Source organism: Lygodium microphyllum, chromosome 6 (assembly GCF_053477565.2).
Source record: "Lygodium microphyllum isolate KBCC chromosome 6, Lygodium_microphyllum_v1.1.10, whole genome shotgun sequence".
Lineage (NCBI taxonomy): Eukaryota > Viridiplantae > Streptophyta > Polypodiopsida > Schizaeales > Lygodiaceae > Lygodium > Lygodium microphyllum.
In genome coordinates, this window is record NC_141140.1 from 124314974 (window position 1) to 124337074 (window position 22101).

At 41.7% G+C, this 22101-nt stretch overlaps 1 protein-coding gene across 1 annotated transcript in view; it reads right to left on the bottom strand.

Moving 5' to 3' along the window:
- The window catches only part of LOC148035078 (uncharacterized), a 65646-nt gene extending 58268 nt beyond the window's left edge, over window positions 1-7378 (bottom strand). Inside the window, exons 1-2 of the mRNA XM_087679998.1 lie at window positions 6558-7378; window positions 5496-5699 (exon numbers count right to left, since the gene is read on the bottom strand). Coding sequence (XP_087536124.1) covers window positions 5496-5699; window positions 6558-7232 — 879 coding nt within the window. The 5' untranslated portion in view covers window positions 7233-7378. The remainder of the gene's footprint in view (window positions 1-5495; window positions 5700-6557) is intronic.
- Window positions 7379-22101: the final 14723 nt, after the last annotated feature.

Sequence of the window (22101 nt, forward strand, 5' to 3'; positions counted from 1 at the left end):
AATCTCATTATTTTTCAAGGCACTAAAATAATTACTAGATTAATTTTCAATATTTAAAGACTGAAACTTAATATTTAATTATAGATAATGCTGAAAGAACCATTTGGAAAGGTTGCCACTTGTCAAAAATGCCCATGCAAGACTGAAAAACGTCTTTAGAGGTTGGAGAGAGGCATTTTAGTATATTCAGCCTACAAGAGAGGGGAAGGAGATGTTGTTGGTCTGATTTGCAGCCGTTGGAAGACCTTTTGAAGCAGCAAAGGGTAGGAGAAGACCAATCAACAACAAGTGACAGCATCTACGAGCCGTTGAGACAAGGCAGCCACAGTAAATGACTGCTTTTCTTCAATTCTTTGCATCTACAAGCTGTTGAGACAAGGCAGCAACAGTAAACGACAGATTTTCTTCAGTTCTTCAAAAAGAAAGTTTGAATTTTCTCTTTCCTCAGCATTCTCTCTCATCTCCTAGTCTTGCTCCGAAGATTACACCATTGAGATCACCTGAGGCTGAGAAATTTCAAATTTCTTCACTGTAAACCCTAATCTGTAACAGAAATTAGGGTTAGCAACAACCTCAGGAAGCGTGCCAGAAATTGGAAGCTCCAAGACTTGGATTCAACAAGGTTGAAACTGTTTTCAGTCAAGTTCAGGTGGAGGGGCCAGAAAATCAATGAATTTGGGGCATTTTCTATCTCCATCAAAGCGAGAGAAGGCCAATTAACTGCCCGAATCAAGGGAAATATTAGATTGAAGACTTGCTGGTCATTTTGACAGCAAGGGGAGTTGGAATATCAAAAGAGATTGGGAGAATCCCATTGTACATCAACTTTTTCTTCAATTAAGTTAAATAAATACCGAAAGAGGCACCAGTTTTGGGGCCAACAAGGTGTCCAATGTCCAAGATTATATGGTAAAATGTGCATTTCAGTTTTATGAATTTGTTAATTACTATAAATAGTGCTTAATCAAGTTATCTACCACCCTATCCAAGAAGGAAGGTTGGTTTCATCATCTACCTCTTGATGTACACTTGAAAGAGTGTCACCCATCAACTTGAATGTATCAACATTCACCTACACAATGCGCATAAGATTGTAGATGCTAAAGTCTAAATTGTAAAGTATAAACTTTGACGTTTAAAGCAACAAACTTTAAATTTTATGGCTAATTATTTACCAGCTTTTGACTACCCATGCTCATCATAGCCCTTCTCATGCATAGGTTAGAGCGGCAATAGACCAGCCAATCTAACTGTCGTGTGCTAAGCCGATTGCAAATCTTCATGTGAATGAGAAAATAGATACTCAAATTTCTCTCACATTCACCCAAATAGCAATCATGAGCAAGGACTCTCATGGCTAAGGGCTGAACAGTCTCTATCTCATATCCAAAGTTTTGCTACTAAAATAGAGGCTTCGTAAGTGACTCTCCTCCAACAAGTGGGAGAAGCAAAAGCCACATGTCCTTTCTGATCCGCAATGCATCCTAGCTCCTCCAGAACTGCATTGTGATCATCCACAGAAACCATGAGTCAAATAAGTAAGCTGGACTGAACAGAGCTCTCTATTGTCCATGACTGCCGGCAACTTATAGGCCGGATGTACCAATGCTACAAAACCATTTATGGGCCTATGCATCCATACCCATCTCCTCTCTACTATCTCTAGAACATGTGCACATTGTGTCTCTATGATCACCATACAAGCACGTGCCTCCACCAATGCCACTCTAAAGAAGTGAACAAGAAGGCCCATGGTGGACCCCTTGCAATCACTCATGAGTCATATGTAACACCCTATAAAAGCGAGTCTAAATGATGACAACCTCTACCAAAACTGCTCATTGATGCACAAACACTACATGGCTTTAGCCTCCTTTGTCTCATGCTCATCCCACTCATGCCATAGAGTGGACACCACTGTTAGGCGAATTGCACCTCATAAAGGCACTCAAGTAATAACCACATGTAAGCAAAGCAAACTGAAGAAATTTTTTTCAACTCAAGTGTGCTATACTCGTGATACATCACAAGCACCTTTACCTTTACCATGAAGAAGGTAACTATCATCTTCACCCACTGAAGCTTCCCAATGTCCTCCATGAGCAAGTCCTAACAATGGCTTGCATATGCAGTCCACACAATCGTGGGAAACTCGGCCTCAAGCAAATAGTCCATGTGCCAACAATTCAATGCATTATCTATAACAACTTGCACCACATTCGAGGGGCCCACCTGCAACCACAAATTACAATACTTTGAGACTCTTGCTTTAGGACATTGAATGCAAGATTACACTCAATCCCCGTGCATGCAATTTCAATGTCTATAAGTTGTTGTCTTTCTCTAAGAAATACAATTGATCCACACACATGACCGGGAGCTTGAGAGAGAGAAAATTACCTCTCCAATGTAGCATGCACCTCCACTCTTTGTCTTTTGCAAGAGCCGAATGTGAATGCCTCTCCAATGTGGCATGAGCCTCCACCCTTTGTCTTTTGCAAGAGCCGAATGTGGATGTGGAGCCCCCACCACGAATGGTGGAGCCCTCACCCACATCAATTGAAGCTACATCCACATTCGATGCTTCCTCATTAGTAGATATAGGTGGTGGCGCCCATACGCCACTTCCTATTCCTCTTATGGATGCCCCTCTCATCTTGACAAGAATCTCATTCACAATATTTTAAGGGATTTCCTTGCACGTAGCAACTTGCCTCCCTGTCTTGAGAAGATGTTGGAGAAGTTGAATTGCACCACTTAAGTAGCGCTTTGCACAATGCTTGCACATCCAATGGTGGAAGTTGGACTTCTTTGTGTCCCTCTCCATATAGATGGCATACAAATTGAAGGCCTCGTGCTTCTCACGAGTCATGATGCTGATGGACAGGGAGAGTCACAAGTGAGAGAGGCCCATGGGATAGTGAAAGGCTTGAGCCTTGAGCCTTGAGAAAGAGAGAGAGTAAGAGGCTTGAAGTTAGAGAGAGACGGGGTGGGAATCGGGATAGGCTTGAATCTTGATAGATAGATAGCTTGCTTGAAGAGAGAGACTTGAGCAATGAGAATGCTTGTTGATTTGATGTGGAAGGATGGAGGGGAGGAGCACCTATTATAGGCTAGAGAAGAGAGTGGAACAAGAGAGGGATCCAAGGTGGAAGAAGAGAGAAGGCTCAAGAGTGTGGAAAAGAGCATCCAAGGTTGGAGCATGGGATCCAAGGGGATTGGGATGGCAATGGACATCCAATGGCCCAACCCAAGGTTGGAGCATGGGATCCAAGGGGATTGGGTTGACAAGTATGCCACATGGACAAGAGCATGGGATCCAAGGGGATTGGCAAGCGGCAATAGGTTGACAAGTATGCCACATGGACAAAAACGGGACAAAAACATGGGCAGAAACAAGCCAGTCATGTGTAGAATTGACTTTGATCGAATGCCGAACACTCTAGACACCGTGGCCCAAAAGTGGCAGGTTTTTATTATGAAAACATACAATATTGTACAGTACAAATCATACGAAACAGATGGGTCTGTACTACATACGAGGGCAACTATGCTTTTAGCTTAAGGTATTAAAAGAGGAGAAATCACATGCTGCCATTATTATTCTGTGCGCCTCATATTGCTACAACTCTAAACTAGAATATCCTTTCAAACAATAAAGATACTTGGAGCCTCAGTATTCAACATGATAAAATTAACAATGAGACAAGCATCTACAACAATCTTCTTCACCCAATCAAGTGACCCAATATCTTCCATTAGAATATCGATGCAATGGAAGGCACATGGGGTCCAAACAATAGATAGGAATTTTGCTTCTAACAAACGTCCCATCCTTCCACAATAAGCCCTCAAACTAACCACTCCTACTACTACATCCTACCATTATGACTCTGCATACCTCACATTGCTACCACAACTCTAAACTAGGATATCTTTTCAAACAATAGAGGTACTTGAGCCTCAATATTCAACATGATAAAATTAACAATTAGGCAAGCATCTGCAACAATCTTCATCACCCAATCAAATGACTCAATATCTTCCATTAGAAGATTGACGCAATGGGAGACACATGGGATCCAAACAATGGATAGGAATTTTGCTTCTAACAAGTATTCTATCCTCCGATAATTAGATACATTGTCGGTGACCACTTGCATCACGTTGGCCACACCAACCTACATGGCACAAGTGAACAAGGAGGTAGGTAAGGTTTAGGATGTAGATGAAGTAAAAGAGGCAGAGATTTATGATTGAGGTAGATTGTGCAAGGGGCATTAGGATACGTGAATCATGAAAGAAGAGTGTATGGATTCTTAGAGGAGGTAGAAGAATATCAAGTAATCTAAAAATTGAAAGTTGAAACATAGAATGAATTATGAACTAAAATATAAATTGTGATTTTTATGACTCACCTTGATAATAACTTGCTGTATGTATTTATATATGAAAGCCCCTTATTGTTCTTTCTTCTCTTTGCTCCAAATCCACAGCCCATAAGAAAATTGAGCCAAGCAGTGAACATAACTTGACAAGAAACTTCCAAAATTAACAATCTAAACACTAGCAACTCAAATATACCAAAATCACACACTAAGTAGAGCATTGACAAGTATCAAAGCATTAAGATTTGAGTCCAAAGAAAAACCACAACTAACATCATCAGAGACTGCCTGCTGTGTTTTTGGGATCTGTTCAAGGTACGAAACACTCTTGGAGCTGTCATCGGTACTTCGGACTTCTCTTCCAACTCACCTCATCCTTGGTTCATATGAGACACAAAGGCTTGAGGCCCATTGTATCATACTATAATCTTGGTACTATTGGTTAGTCAACTAACATCATCAGAGACTGCCTGCTGTGTTTTGGGATCTGTTCAAGGTACGACACACTCTTGGCGCTATCATGGATACTTCCGACTCCTCTTCCAACTCACCTCATCCTTGGTTCATATGAGACACAAAGGTTTGAGGCCCATTGTATCATACTAGCATAGTCTGATTACTCGACCTCTTATTCTTCACTCTGAGTTCTCTTCACCTTGAGTTCTACTACTTTTACTGTGTTATTGTCATTACAACTCAGTTGTCCATCTCTGTTCAAGCATTTCTTAGATCAAAGGCTTCACTGTAGTGCCTTGTATTCCCTGCTCATATTGGTTCTCAGCTGCAATTGGGCCGGCAGTTGAACATGGTTTAACAAGGAGATGGTCAAGTTCATACAATTTACTGCCCTATTATTTTGGCTTCAATTGACTGAGTGACAGGACATGTTCCATAGTAAAAAAAACTGCAAATGCATTCATGGCAGACAAAATTAGCTGACAAACTGATGAAAGAAACTTATTTCCCAACTGCTTGTAACACGACACTTCAGTTGCAACTTTCAAGCATCTGAAGCATTCCAATGGGCAAGACAACAAATTCAGGGGGGAACATAGTAAGTGACAGACAACATCACTCACATCAAATAGAAGGCATAAGTTAGCGTGCCTTCAAGTCTGGGATCTGGCCTGCAGTTTGCATGAGTTCAAAGACTTCCTCGGCACCATCAGGATTATCTACACTCCAAAAGGCTTTGATCAGGTTCTTGAATGTATTGATACCAACTGGTAAGCCCTCCTTCACCATATTCTTGAGAACTTTGATCGGCAGGTCAAGTTTTGCATTTTTGTCATGCAAATAAGATGAGATCAGCTGATACAACAACAACCACTACATCAGCATTGGTAAACAAACAATTACCTAAAAACAACAGTGTGCATGTATCTTTCCGAACTATGCACATGCTGACAAAGACATGCAGTGTGGGCACAACTCTCCAACTTCAAAAACATGCACAGAATGCATAACTGTACTAAAGAATAATAGGAAAACTTTGAATCCCTTTGATTGGTAAGGTTTATGTAATGGATAAGAATAAAGATGCAGAGCAAAACAGACTCCACAAAGGCGACTGACTCATATCATCAGGACATACTTTTATCTTTACATGTAGGATATTCCAAAAGTCACAATTCCCATCTGAAAGACGATAATACATGGTCTAGCACCTCTTCATATGTGTGTGCGTGCGTGCACACATGTGCACATTCACATATGTACACTTGTGTATATAGTTTCAATCCAAACTGTGTGTGCATGAAAGAGCTTCTCACTCTGTTACACGTGAAACATTTCATCTCGTATTTGAGGATTGTTTATTTTAAAGGCCCCTCTTGTTTATGGGTTAGACATTCCTTCAGTGAGTTTATCCAGGACAGACCAAGTTGTTAGGCATTCATTCACCAAGTTTATCCAAGACAGGCCAGGTATCTGCAATGCAGCATGAGAGTTGCTAGCTGGAAATGTTAATCATTGAAAAACTCAACGCATATTCTACGTGATCTGCATTGTAATCACCAAACTCCCCACCCCCTCCCGGTTAAAGAAAGGGGGTGGGGGGTGGGGGGGGAAGAACTGATCCTGTGTCAAATGGACAACACGAAGGGACCTCTGAAACAGAAAGAGATTGATTATTCGATGGCTTTGAGACAATGTGAGATGCTAACTCACTGCTTCATAGGTCAAACGATCTGCCTTCACACCAGCCGCTTCCATCTGAAGCAACCCGTTAGAAATTTCAGCAACCAACCCTTGGTTTGCATATGCATGAAAAATGGCATTATAGAAAGTAACATCGGGATTAATAGATGCACTCTTCATCTGGGCTTGCAACAAGGTAAGTTCCTCCTTTCTCCCCCTTTTAGCCAGCACCTTGGCAAGGGTGGTGTATATCTTCAGGATCTGCTTGACTCCTTCTCCTCCTGCCTCTCCATTGCCAAGAATCTGCTTTTCATTATTGGTCCATGCGAAATTCTTCTCCCTAATCAGTGTAAAGGCACGCCAGGCATTCTCCCAATTCTTGGCCCCGATGTCTGCAATAAGCACGTTCCAATCTTCCATGGATAAAATGTGAAGCCATGGCTCCAAGGTAGAAGGAACGTCTACGGTTGCATCCCTTAGCTTGTAAGTCAAGCTAGAGACGTGAGAGAAGCGCCTTATGTGAGGGGGGGAAGGAGCTCCCGGAGTTACGGTAGCAGCGTTCGCATGGATAGCGAACAGAAAGACGCTGTGAGAAGATGACGTTTTCAATTGAGTCCTGGTGCAGACGTAAGAGGCTATGCAGCCACAGACGTGGTCGTTGCAAGCTGACGTGCAATTCGAAGAGGGGTAAAGCCATGTCGCCATGTATCACAGATTACAATGGAAGCTCTCCGAAGCGGATAATATGCGAGCCGAGGGAAATATTGGAGCGTTGCTCCTTTTTGTTTCCAAGAAGAGTTCTTAGGCCGGGTTTAGATGAGCTCGGCAGCAGAAATGCAAATGGTTCTGCCATCTGGGTCTTAATTTACACGATGAATTAACCAGCCGAAGTTCCTGGTGAGGTGGCATGGTTACTCCAGCAAGGTGAATTACTTCAGTGGATGTGTGTGAGTTCAAAACCTAGTATGGGTGAACTATTTGGTCATATAGCAAGCGGCAGCAAAAGCTTCTGAGGGGGGGTCGCCTTGCGGAATTTTTAGTAGCCAACAGAACTTTGCCACATATAATTTTGTCAGCCTTTTCTCCCTGCCACCGCCTAGTGTGAACCCAGCCTTAGTATAGTTAGATCCACACCACGCTTGGTGTGGAGGATCAACCATGGAAAGCTTGCGGCCTGCTTGTAAAACATACTTGTGTAAAAAATACATTTTAAAAATAATAGATATTATAAACTAGGTTGACACATGCAGTTCAATAAAAGAATATGAAGTTTTATATGCAGTTCTTACCACTTATTTGCATAAATTTTGGATTACATGTTTCTTAGCATTTTTTCTTTGGTCAGCTTAATATTAGCTTTGGGTTATTTTAATGAAGAAGTCACATGGCTCTATGTTTGGAGAACTATGTCTCCAAAATCTGACATTTCTAAAATTTGATTGAAGCTCTTGAATAAATGGCATTGCCTGCGTGCAAGGATGATGATTTTTTTTCTTATTAATAGTAACTAGTGTTCCTTGTGCGAGGAACGATATCCCGCTTGGCGGGGTGCAAGGGAAGTGAAGCTACCGTGCTATCGCACGGAGCTTCACTTCCTTATCACACAGTGGGTAATGTTATCACAAAAACAACACATGCTTTACTCTCCTCTACTTGCAACCCTTCTATTTCTCACCCCTTTTACACCTCCCCCCTCTATATCCACATTCACTCACTCAATCACTCTCTCTCTCTCTCTCTCTCTCTCTCTCTCTTACACACATGTATAAAAGGCCAGATATGTCTTTACGTCCAGGAGTACATAGACTCATATATACATGCAATGACCATGCACTAAACTTGTATCCATACTTGCTCAGCACAACAATTAGAAGTAACTCTAGATGATCCTTGGATGCTACAATGAGAAATAACATTACTACAGTGAAATGAACCACAAAGGAAAGATATATGAACCACACCACAAAGTTTAAGTCTGTCTAAGCATTACATGCAAACTCTCAGTATTAATAACCCACACAGATGAAGCAAAGCCTAAAATCAAACTTTGTTCTAGAGACTGCGCCAATAACTTTGCACCACAAATTCAAGTATCAACAAATCACAAAGTGTCACTCCTTGATTGTGCCTATGCATCTATATCCAAATGTTACAAAATTTTTAAAACTTTCCATGGGGCCTAACCAAAATGAAGCTTTCTTTTCTTTGAGAAATAACTAGGAAATTTTTCACTCTCCAATATAGCATGGCTAGGCAAAGCAAGCCCCATCGCCACTCTTCATCTTGTTGATGGTACAGGGGACATGATAGTCTTTCCTCTCTTTCTTGCACCTAAAATTTTAGAAGCCCACAATGTAAATATAAGCACATCTAACAACCAACAAAGACTACTTAACATTAAAATAACAATACCTGGCCTAACATCCACAAACCACTTGGTAGGCATTGTCATAGCTTGATGCAATGTCAAAAACCAATCGAGGTCTTTAGATTCATACATCGCCCACCCTGTTGGTACTCTATCAGTGTGAGATCGTTGGAACCTCTTATCCTATTCAGCTTCACCCATATGCACTTGAAAACACTGAGTATATCCACAATGCATTCCTCCCTCCCCTGGTCTATGCCTCTCCTTTGTTTGTGACCTCTCTCACACACAATTTTTACATCTCTCCATGTCTTTTCACACACACACACACACACACACTCTCTCTCTCTCTCTCTCTCTCTCTCTCTCTCTCTCTCTCTCTCATATGTACACATGCATAAAAGGATAGACATGCATTTGCATCTAGGTGTATAGAAACTCACATATGTATACAATGCCTTTTATGCACCAAACTTGTAAACTTTACCCATATGTACTTTGCATGATATCTAGAAGTAGCTCTATATAATCCTTGGATGTTACAATTGAAAATGACATTGCACCAAACCATAAACAAAAGATATACGAAATGCATATTTTGTATCCTTGAGTGCAAGAAACCATATACTTGCTTACTATATTCTCTCTACCCCGAATCTCTCTCACCATTTTTTGCCTCTTCCTCCTCACCCTCCCCCCTCCATTTGCAACTCTTCTCTCGTATACTTGTTACCCATCTCTCTTTCTTACATTTATCATCCTCATTCCCTCCCTCCTCCCTTGTTATCTTTCTTCTCTCTCCGCAACCTCTATCTCTTCCTCCCTTCCCCCTTTTTACCTCTCCCTCCCTCCTCTCTTTTATCCCTCTCCTCTACTCTATCTCTCATCCCTTTTACACCTCTCCCTCCCTCCCCTCTTTTATCTCTCTCCTCTACTCTATCTCTCATCCCTTTTACATCTCTCCCCTCTCTATTCTCACTCACTCACTCTCTCCCTCCCTCTCTCCCTCTCTCTCTCTCTCCCTCTCTTACACGCATGTGCAAAGGGCCAAACATGCATTTGCATCTAGGAGTACATAGACTCAAAGATACATGCAATGACCATGTACCAATATTGTAGTTGCATCCATACTTGCTCTGCGCAACAGTTAGAAGTAGCTCTACATGATCCTTGGATGTTACAATTAGAAATAACATTGCTATACTGAAATGAACCACAAAGTTTAAGCATATCCAAGCATCAAATACAGACTCTCAGCAATATTAACAATCCACACAGGTGAAGCAAATCCCAAAACCAAAGCTTGCTCCAGAGCCAATAACTTTGTACCATAAATCCAAGTATCAACAAATGACAAAGTGTCACTTCTTAATTACACTTATGCATCTACGTCCAAACACTACAAAAATGTTGAAACCTCCCATGGGGCCTAACCAAAATGAAGCTTTCTTTTCTTTGAGGAATCACTAGGAAAAATTCCATTCTCCAACACAATATGCCTAGGTGAAGCAAGTCCCATTGCCACTCTTCGTCTCGGTGATGGTACAAGGGACATGGTAGTCTTTCCTCTCTTTCTTGCACCTAAAATTTTAAAATCCCACAACGTAAACGTGAACACATCTAACAATCGACAAAGATTACTTAACATTAGAATAACAATACCTGGCCTAACATTTGCAAACCACTTGGTAGGCATTGTCACAGCTTGATGTAGCATCACAAAACAATCGAGGTCCTTAAATTCATACGCCGGCCACCCCCTCGGTATTCTATCAGTGTGAGATCATCGAAACCTCTTTTCTTGCTCAGCTTCACCCATATGCACTCGAAAACACTGAGTATATCCACAATGCCCCACCTCAATAAAAACTAGAAGTAAAATCTCTATATTGACATCATCATATAAATGCTCAATGAACCTTGCAAGCATTCTTCTTATAATATCATGCGTTGTCACTGCACGCAATATACACTGTAGTTCCTTCTAATACTCAAAAGTTGGATAATAGCCCTAGCTTGGAGTAGACATTTGCAAAAGTCAAGCAAACACTTATATACAGTATATACTCAATCACCATCGAGTATATGCCAACCGAATATAGCACAAAGGCCATTTCACATATATGCCAAGCAGGGACTACAAAGCCGTCAAAATTCAGCAGATACATCTCTACAAAAGTGCAAGCATATCATTCCATCCTCCAAAAAATACATCTTTGCAAAAAAGCAATGCACCTTATTGCATCTTCTGAAGTACATCCTTGTACACAATGTTTGTCCTAACATTCCCAATGCTTCCATTCTCATCCAGTAAGACCCTCACACTACATGAGGATTTCACCCTTGAAAACGCAACATACAACTGTCTATGTGTAAACTCTGGTGTCTTTAAGTAAATACCAACAACAGACAATGTCTGGCCTTGCGACTTATTGATCATCATAGCAAACACCAATCGAAACAAGAAATTGCCTCCATCTCATAGTAAATGGAAATTGCAAGGTGGTAGGAATAAAAGTGATCCTATGAATGAAAACCCATTCCCCTACATTTGTCCATGTTATTATCTCAGCATCTATCACCTTTTTATTGAATGCCTTACATATCAACCGTGTACCATTACACAAACCTTTTGCTGGATTTAAGTTTCTAAGCAAAATAATAGGTGCATTCATCTTTAGCAACAATTGATGGGGAGGAAATCCACCTCCAAGATCTAGTGTATTTAAATACTCTACAGAGTATAAAAATGAGCTATCACCTGTCTCTGCAATTGAATCCGCACTTTAGTACTATATAACTTCTCCTAGCATCGATTGCAATGCACAATGATTCAAAGAAGCCACCTCTGTATTCCGCGCTGCAAGTATAGCATGCTCGCTGAAATTTGCTCCAAAGTCTCTCACCTTGGACACTTCACCGTATACACTATTAACCAAGGTTTCAATAAAGTATCCTTTTAATACAATGCTCGATGGAATATGTAACTTATCACAATTCTCCGTAATACCCACTCCATCCCCTATCCCTTGGATCCAACTAATAAATCCATTATCTATTATACCACCAACAGTTGACATTCTCATATTCCCAGATAATCTTAGTATCTTAACATACTACCATAAATGAGAGTAACATAGTGACGCATTAACAATATCTTCATAGGAGCCCTTCATCACGACGGGCAAGATCTGCTTAAAATCACCTCCAAGCAAAGTGACCTTTCCACCAAATGGTTTATCACAGCTCATAACATCTCTTAAAGTTCTGTCAACAGCTTCAAATGCAAAAGTGCATCATGGGAACCTCATCCCACAAAATAAGGCTCGACTATCTGAACAGTGGAGCAAGATCGCTCTGAATAGGAATATTACAGTTGGATCAATTACATAGTTCCAATGGAATTTTAAACCGCAAGTGAGCAGTACGACCGCCTTGTAGAAGCAAAGGAGCAATGCCAAATGATGTTATTGCTAATTTTATATGTCGATCATTGCGCAACCTAGCAAGCAAATACTTGTAAAGAAATGTCTTTCCAAACTAGAAAAGACCATTAAAAAAAAAACATCCCCAGAGTTTCCACCAATAGCACCTATAATTGCATTATATGCAACTCTCTGTCTGTCATTTAACATTGCCTCCATAGAAACACAAACTCTACGTTGCTCTAGTATATCATATGCATATTCATCTTCTAAAAGAGGGTTAGTACACAATTGAGAATTTGTTCGACAAGGTTCTGGAAATCCATCAAAGTCAGATAATCTTCACCCATGTTGTCGTAAAAGATCTTGAAGATGCAATAAAGCCCTATTTGATGCCTCTTGCTGTATGTAACATGCCATAGGAAACCCCCCTATAATTTCAAAAAAAAAAAACTTATTGTCATTAGTACAAATTTTTTTACTCCCCCCTCTCTCCCCACCAACAGCATGTCGGGGGGGAGAGAGAGTGGGAGTGGTGGTGATGGGGGGGAGGCATGCAACCTTCAGGTGGGAGGGGTGGCCATGCCACCTACCTCCTCCCCTCCCCTATATAAGGGGAGGCTTCTCCCCTCCCCCGGCTAGAGACACAGGAGGCTACGTCCCCCCCCTTCCATACGTTGTCACCCCCCGTTACTTGCTGCGCAATGCCCCTGGGCCTCCGCGACTGAAGGCCATTGATCGCGGTAACAGCACCTCCCCCCCCCCCCCCCCGCCCCGGGCTTCTGACCATAGCCACCTCCTCCCTAATTGTTAGTCGCCGCGAGTCTAGGTGAAGGAGAGAGGGCCTTCTCCATCGTGTTGTCCGGAGGCTCTATGTCGCCGAGTTGTTTGATGCCGTTGTGACTCGAGCCACCCCTGCCCGTTTGCCAACCAGTTGTGGACCCGTGAGGAAGTGAAGAAGAAGAAGTGAGAGAAAGGAAGTAGAGGGAGAGAAGGAGAAGAAGAGAAGGAGTAGGAGAGAAGTAGAGGAAGAAGAAGAAGAGGGAGAGAAGGAGAAGGAGAAGGAGAAGGAGAGAGAAAAAGGAGTGGGAGAGTGAAGAAGAAGAAGTGAGAGAAGGAAGTAGAGGGAGAGAAGGAGAAGAAGAGAAGGAGTAGGAGAAAAGTAGAGGGGAGAAGTAGAGGAAGAAGAAGGAGAAGGAGAGAGGGAAAGAAGGAGTGGGAGAGTGAAGAGAAGAAGAGGGAGAGAAGGAGAAGGAGAGAGGAAAAGAAGGAGTGGGAGAGTGAAGAGAAGAAGAGGGAGAGAAGAAGAACGAATGGCTCCCAAGAAGAAAGTCGCGGGAAGAAGCGTAGGTGCCAAAGCTACCGGTAATGTTGGAGAGGCGAGCGGAGCGACCAACGCAGCAAACACAAATCAAACCCAGGTTTTAAGCTTTAAAAATTAGTTAGGTAATATTCCTCGTGGAAGAGATGAAAGGGTTTGTGACGTGCATGGAACTAGAACGAGTCTTAGGGTTTTTGCTTACTCTAAGCACTAAGTTGCATGCGTGAAATGGTAGAGTATGGAATTCGCATGAGATTATATGCATGAAATGATAGTTTTTACGCACATAAAATGATAAGGCCTTCGTATTATTTCACATAAAATAATAGCTTTTGAACCAGTTCAGTGCATGAACAGTCATTTAGAATTCATGCTTCGCATTCATGATTAAGAGAAACACATGAAATTTTAGTTTCCGTTTGCACCGTCGAAAAAGAAACCTAGACTTCCATATACGCAAGTCACATGTGATCCGGTGCATTAGAAATAAGTACCCATTGCCAGGAATGATGAGAGACAAGGGTTGTTTAGGACGTTCAACTTTACTAAGTGCACCATGTGTATGATGGATAAGGTTGATTGGAGAATTCTACATGGAACTGCACTAAGAGAAATGGAGGAAATCGCATGCATCTAGACTGTAACTTGAAGGCCTAAATGATGAGTCCTGTGTTGCCAAGTGTAATAACCGAACTTGGTTAGATCTAGAAGAGTAAAAGACCTTTGGTTAGGTTATGAATGAAGGCACGATCGTTGCCTTGATTGTCCAGTTAATGCTTGGGTTAGGTTAAGATACCATAAGGAAGAACCCAAGGAAAGAGCAAGTCAAAATAAGTTAACTTACATTTGCTTGCGCAATCTTGTTTGAGACTATTGGGATCTCGCCAAGTTGCGAAAAGACTCAAGATCGGATGCTGGGAGCATCCGGGGAGAAAGGAGTCACACCTTAGTAGTTGGTCGTACAAACAACCTCCGAAATGTTCGTGCTTGTACTTAGGTACATTATTTGATCTCTTTGCTCAAGGAACTAATTCAAGGAAAACACTTAATGCTTCAGGTTGAAAGCCAGGAGGGAGAGGCAGGAACAGTTATCTCCAACTGTCTGCCCGGCCCTATCCAAGGGGGTTGTTAGCCACGTCGGGTATACGGACCTAACCCGCCGCCAGAGGTCTCTCCGTGGGTGCTGCTTGGAGTGGGAGGTTGTTAGCCGCATCGGGTATACGGACCTAACCCGCCGCCAGAGGTCTCTCGATGGGTGCTGCTTGGAGCGGGAGGACGCTTCAGTGCTAGGGGAGGCTCTAGTTGTAAATCCCTTGCCTCCGGATCCCGCACAAGAGGCCGACGTGAGTCGAGATGGGATCTCGAGGCCCGTGTACTAGTTAACGGGTGAAACTTGGAGCACTAATCCATTAGATTGCTGGGATAGCCTTCGGGCGTGATATTGGATGTACTCCAAGATTTTTATAAATAAAGAGCAGATATTGGAGAAAAAGGAATTTGCTTGACATTGTTTTTGTGTCAGTGCCTAAGTTGCGTGAAGGAACCTGTGATTAATTTGATTAATTAAGGAAGCTGCTTTTGCATGTCAAACATAATGTGGTAGGTAATTAGATAACTAAAGCAAACTGAGAAAAGTGCGGTGGACGTGACTTAGGTCCGTCCTACGGAAGGGTGGTCCTGGTTAGCCGGGAACTTTTCTCAAATGATGAGATAATAAGACTATGATGGCCTAGTGTCAGTAGATGTAGAATCCCGGTTTATCCTGTTTTAGGGGAAAGAAATGGGACTATGCCGTATGGCAGAGAGGTTGAGCTTCGCATCCCTCTCATTTCCCATTCTCCATGAACCAAGTGCAGCATGAATCCGCTTCGATTCTGTTGTTCCTACGCAAAGTGATACGTCTGGAGCTCGACGCTAGCTTCTTCCTAGGGACTTTGCTGATAGGAAAGGAACCCTGACCTCAGGTCGATCCCAAGTGGGAACGGCTGAACACTTCTGCTCGGGGGCAGACTCGCGAAGACCTAGATCACAAACCCTGTATCATTCCCTATGAGTGCCAGGCGGAGCCTTCTAGACCCTCCTTCTGATGGGCTACTAAGACGTGTCCCACAAGCAGACAAGCGGACACGTTACAGTTGGTATCAGAGTGAACCAACAGGATCTAAGATTTACAAGGGAACTTAATGGAGGAAAAATAAAGGGAATAAGGGGACAGCTAGGGAAAGGTGAGTGGAATAGAGCAGTGTTTTTTGTTGAAAGCATTCCTTTACTCACTTATGGATGCTGGGTTGCAGAGTCACAAAGCATGGAGCAAATTCTTGGTGTTCCAGGTTATGTTCATGACTGCAATGCGTGCTTCGGATTATCGTCAGAGGTTAGGCATGATGAATATTCTGGACCGCATCTATAATCCTTCACCCCTATACGCGGAATGGAGATGGACATGAGAATCAAGAATATACTACATAGCAACCCACCGACTTGTGCACCTTCAGACCAACTTGAAAAGAATCAAGTGGATGGAGGATTTAAAGATCGTGAAGCTGTTCATCTTTGTCGAAGCTCACGCAAACACAACCCTGCATGTTGGCAGTCGGCAAGTCAAGCAGAACAAGTATGTGTATGAAGTAACTCGAGTGATCCCTGCTGACAGGATCAAAGTGCTAGGGCGCTATGAGAAGAACGTGTATCAAAGGAAGGGATACCCCAAGCTTCCTTAGACTTATCGTTTTCTGAAAATCCATGACCTCACTCCATATTATTACTCAGTCCGTATAGCCAATTGTAACACAGTCCTATTTTCCCTAAACTGATGTATCAATCAGCTTGTTCTACTTTCCCAAAATAAATGTACTCAAAGGGCTATGCCCTCATGAATGAACAAGACTTTTACTATCGTCTATCTTGATTGTAAATGTTAGCTAAGGTGTTAAGCGATTAAATCACTTGGCTAAAAGTTGTGCTAGTCATATTAATGTAATATGGGAAAAGTTTGATGAGTTTTTAACATATGTGCATGCATCCCTAATGTTGGGCAACACATAGAAAATTATTAGACTCGATAGAAACCACAACCTTGCACTTTCCTAGAAGTTTGTAGGGTTGGCCTCCATAAGGGGTGAGACTAGCATTAGTGGGCTGCAACAACGGTTTGGCAAGTTGCAATGAAGGTCCTAGACTACCATAAAATCTAACTATGGAACAATGGAAAATGAAGAAATCACTACGTTAACCTATGGTGAAAACATGAATACAAGAAAGGATTCTTGGAACACACCCCAAGCTAGTGCCATGGAAACTCACCTCCATGTAGGTGAAGGACAAGAAAACTAATGTGACTACCAAGAAAACTTACATGAATAACATGTCCAAATGGCAAAAGGCCCCTAACTTTGGCTAGGGCTGCCTATTTATAGCAAACCCTAAGCCCTAGACCTCTAGTTTTATCACAAAGGCATTTAGCCTGCTGTCATTGTCAGATACCATTGTAATGAAGGTCCTAGACTACCATAAAATCTAACTATGGAACAATGGAAAATGAAGAAATCACTACATTAACCTATGGTGAAAACATGAATACAAGAAAGGATTCTTGGAACACACCCCAAGCTGGTGCCATGGAAACTCACCTCCATGTAGGTGAAGGACAAGAAAACTAATGTGACTACCAAGAAAACTTACATGAATAACATGTCCAAATGGCAAAAGGCCCCTAACTTTGGCTAGGGCTGCCTATTTATAGCAAACCCTAAGCCCTAGACCTCTAGTTTTATCACAAAGGCATTTAGCCTGCTGTCATTGTTTGCCATTGGCCTTATTTGCTTCATTACAAACCCTCCTTGCCTCAATTAGCTTTGTCCTCAAAGCTGCAAATGGGAAGATATTACAATGGATATGTCATGAATGTCCGAAAGCACAATTTGAAGAAGATTCCATGGTCCAAGAAATTGATGACTACCTGCATGTTGCTCATGCTGTCCATAGAAGGGCAGTGATAGAAAAAGAGTCATAACTTCTTAAATATAGCTCCAAATCCAACAAATGAGGTGTCATTTTGAAGAATACACCTAGAAGCATCATATCCAATCATCAAATGATGACTTTGATGATGTCAGACCATTTATTTTTATGACAGTAATTTAATATAGCAAGCTGTATTAAACAATGAGCTCATGCTTCTTCAACTGTTTTTTTTCCATAAACCATGTAAAAATCAATGAAGACAAGCTGTCAATCAAATTTGCAGGTCAAGGGATGTCAAATCATCATCCAATCATCCATAATAACCTCCGGGATCATATGGAAATCCTCCAAAATAATGGTCACAACCTCTCGGGTCATATGGAAATCCATCCAAAATTTCATAATCATCAAGATAAATCCCTAGATCATAAGGAAATGACACATCAAAGCCATATGTCATATCAGCCCCATAACCAAAATCATACTCAGTCGAAATGCCATCATAAGGTAGTCGCAGTCCATGATCATCTATGGGCTGATCATGATCAAGGATAGGTTGATACATGTCTTCATCATTACCCCATGATAACTCATCATCATGCACATATACATTGTCGTTCATATCTGCAACAAACTCTTCTTGTGCACTATCTTCATTTGAATCTACATACTCTTGCTCTTCATCTTCAGCTGCATCATCTTGCTCTTCAACTTGGTCATTTGAATCATCTTCTTCTTCTTGATCTTCCAAGTATGCTTGCTCTTTACAGATTTCTGCATGCATTGCATTAAGAGACATTTCCCTAAGCTTTCCCACTACATTTTCAACTTTATTATCAACATCTTTATCCTCTTCTTGCTGTCCATGACAAACTTGCACTTCCACTTGAGATACATTTACATTAGAATCCTCCAATACAAGGGCTGTAGCAAAGTGACTATTCCTGTAGTAACTCTCATGATTAGGAGACCATTGACCCTCACATTTATAGCATATGAGTTGTCTTTTCATTTCCATCAGCTCTTGATGAGGTATAAGCTTTCTTCGGGTGCCAAAAGGAGTAGGCCGTTCTAAGATAACTGAAATTCTAACATGCTGTGCCCTGCATACATTTGGATGACCAATAACATTCTTCTCTCCACATTTGTAGCATAGACCTCTAGAAGTGAGATCATCCAACATACGGCTTGATAAGTAGGTACCATGAACATTGTTGAAGGAGAAAGGACGGGTTAGTACTTCTTCTTCCTCATGATAATCCATGACATAAGCTGGCTGTCCTTGGTACCCTGCATAGTGTGTGCCATAGGCATTATTTGCACCCATATCATGCTCATATGCATAAGATTGATGCTGCCCACCATTCATGCATAATGTACAAGCTTCATACTGCTCATATGGATCATTATATGCATGATTATCCACTCTTCCATCAAAATATCCATGTCTGTCTCCCATTTTATACATGCAGTTTGAGTATACAGCAGTGGAAAATCCTCAATAACTTGAGCTCCAATTGTCCAAATTGAGTGCTTTATGGCTTTGTTTGAAGCTTATAGAATACTCTTTCAAATGAGCTATCAAGCTCTGCAAATGGATAAGTATAGACAATTCTGGAAATGCTTTTTGTTGTCAGCCAAACACACTCTGTAAAGAGTGAATGCCTTGTTTCAAGTGTCTTTTGTACTTCTCATCAAAATTTGAGCAAATATCCAACACCAAAACACTCAAAGGAGTAGGGAAGAGCTGTAGGTATTGAAATAGATGAAAATAACCTCTGCAATTCCAAAACTGAAGCAAATCTTGCTTAAGAATACCCAAGAAATGGTCAATATGAATCCAAGTCAAGATTCACTGAAAGAGACTCTCTTTTGCCCATAGGAAAGCCAATGAACATGTATGCCCTATTCATACCCCTACATACATCAAAATACTAACTCTTCCAAGTGTAGGGCTGAAGTAGATTGTATTGTACATTCATTGCATACTCATCCCTGCATTCCATTTGTCCAAGGGAGAATACATCTTGCTGCCATTCTTCATTACCATGTTGCATCCATAACATTGAACCATTTGTCCATAGATGTTCATTGATCAATTTCCATTGATCAAACAACCAAATACTTGAGCATCATACCCTTGAGAATGCTCCATCGGTCTATGCTGTCCAAGTTCTTCAACCTTCAAGAAATGGTCATGGATATTTTGATGTGGGCAGCAGTGAATTACAAACTCCTTTTGAATGCAAGGCTTTTCCCTGATATGAAGTTGACTAGCATGCATGCCATATTCTCAAGCAGTACACCAAAGCAAAATACATTTGTCCATGAAATCTGCTGCATAAATCACACTTCTGTTGCTGGTTATATATATGAGGAACCTTTAGGAAGCATCAATGGCCAAAAGCCCCATTATCAAGATGAGGAAATCTGAGAATATCAGCCCGCCTTTTCGTCACGACTTTGTTGGCCTGAAACACAGAATTCCAAGCTGCAGCCTGCTGAAGAAGATGTCCTCAGCAAAAGACCAGATTCTTGATCTTCTCCAAAAAAAAAAACAAAGACTTTGCCGCTACTAATGATGAATACAAGGTTCTCTGATTGCTGGATTCCAAACACCTTCATCCACTGATGATCTGCAGAACTCTTGTAGCTGCTTGTTCTGTCTCTATCAACTTGCTCTGAATTGCTCTCTATTACCTTGAGTAGGTGGAACAAACCAGCATCAAAGAGATCAGATAATGCTCTCTCCTTGACTTTGTACTTATCTAGTCTATCTGATAGATGATTCTGATGTGATCAGCTTTCACTATTGTTGCAATTTGAGAACTCTTTAGAAAGGAGCATACTAGAGTAGTTACTGTAGGCTTAAAGCATGCTTGCTAGTTGGCTGAATACACGCTGGTAAAAGCTGGTTGATCATGCCAATGTCATGCCATAAGAGTGCCGCCTCCTGGAATTCATAACCCCTACCTGCTTGCCTTTATCTTGCTTTGTCAAAAGCCCTGTAATATTGTGATATGGAACCTGAGAATGATGTCACGGAACACATTTCCTGCTCTCTGCATAACTGGTGCTAGGAACATCATTCCCACCTTTCTGAATATTATCATAGTTCTCCACAGCTCTCTCATGCAAGAAAAGCTTCTGTAAGCTTTTAGCTGCTGCTTCAGGATATTCCCTTCAATTCTTAGATATTCTTGCTACTACTACTCTGAACTTTCAAGGCTTGATGAAGAAGCTTTAGATGACCATTACAAGTAGAAGCCCCTGCATCACAGTCCCTTGGCCATGTTCGATCTAGTTTTGCTCGCAATAGATCACCTATTCATCGGCTAGATCTTCACACGGAATTAGTCGGCTCATTTGGTGGTTCAACAGTTGTGAAGCCAATGGCTTGCTGCCTTGGGGATTTTGAATTCAATTGCACATGTTCTTCCTCCTAGTACCTTACCAAACTTCTTGTTCCAAAATAGCATTAAGCTGGACAGACACATTCCTTTGCTCAACAGAAGCATCATCCACTACCGCATTAGCAAGGGAGTGATGAAGCTTCTGCCATTCGTGTGTGTCCTTCTCTTGCCTCGCAGCGGAAGTCACATCTGTCGTACCTTCCCCAAGCATCCGACATCACCAGTTGCCCATTAGTACCGGTGATGTACAAATCTTCATATCCCAACGCCTTCAACTTTTAGGAGCAATGATGATCATGTGCTCTACTTTAGGACTGAAATTTCAGAAACATATGCTTGCATAATGGCATGCCCCTGGTCTATGAAAAGATTGCCAAGACAATTCTTGCAAAGCTACAAAATGGGACTTCCACAGAAGGATTGCGAGCTTCTCGGCCTTTGACAGGAAAGAACCCCATTAGCTACAGTGCTTTTGCATTTCAAGACCGCAATATTGAGCATTGGTCAAAACCACAGAGAACGTTGCATTGCCATGAACCTACGGCATCTTTCCGATGGTTGCTGAAGGGAAACAAGTGTGAAATTAAGATATGATTCGTCTTCTAATCTGCAGATTGTTCCATACTTGACCTGATGAATGAATTCGGTGATCAATACTATGCTTCAATGTTACTCTCTAGTCATCCAGACTGAGTAGACGGAACACGTCAGGCAGGCCATGATCATTAGTAGCCCAGCCAAGCCACCGATGAAGCAACAGAACTCCACATTTGCAGAGGCCATGGCGAGTCTTGAGAAGAGGAGAAGGAACGGCAAGAAGTTGTTTGCCCTCCTTCACGAACCGGCACCAAGAAATAGAAAGAACGGGAGCTATTTCTGTGTTAACTACACTCTGCTACTACTGACTGTCGTGGTTGCATTCAACCTCATATCGAATCCTGTACCGCTTTTCTACTGTACACAATGAACAGCTAGATACTGCTCACAAAGCATCCTACCCTTGGAAAGGCAATCCTTGTGCTGAAAGTCTTGCACAGTTTTTGTCATCGCTTGCTTCGGCTCCTATTGGGGTTTTGATGATTGT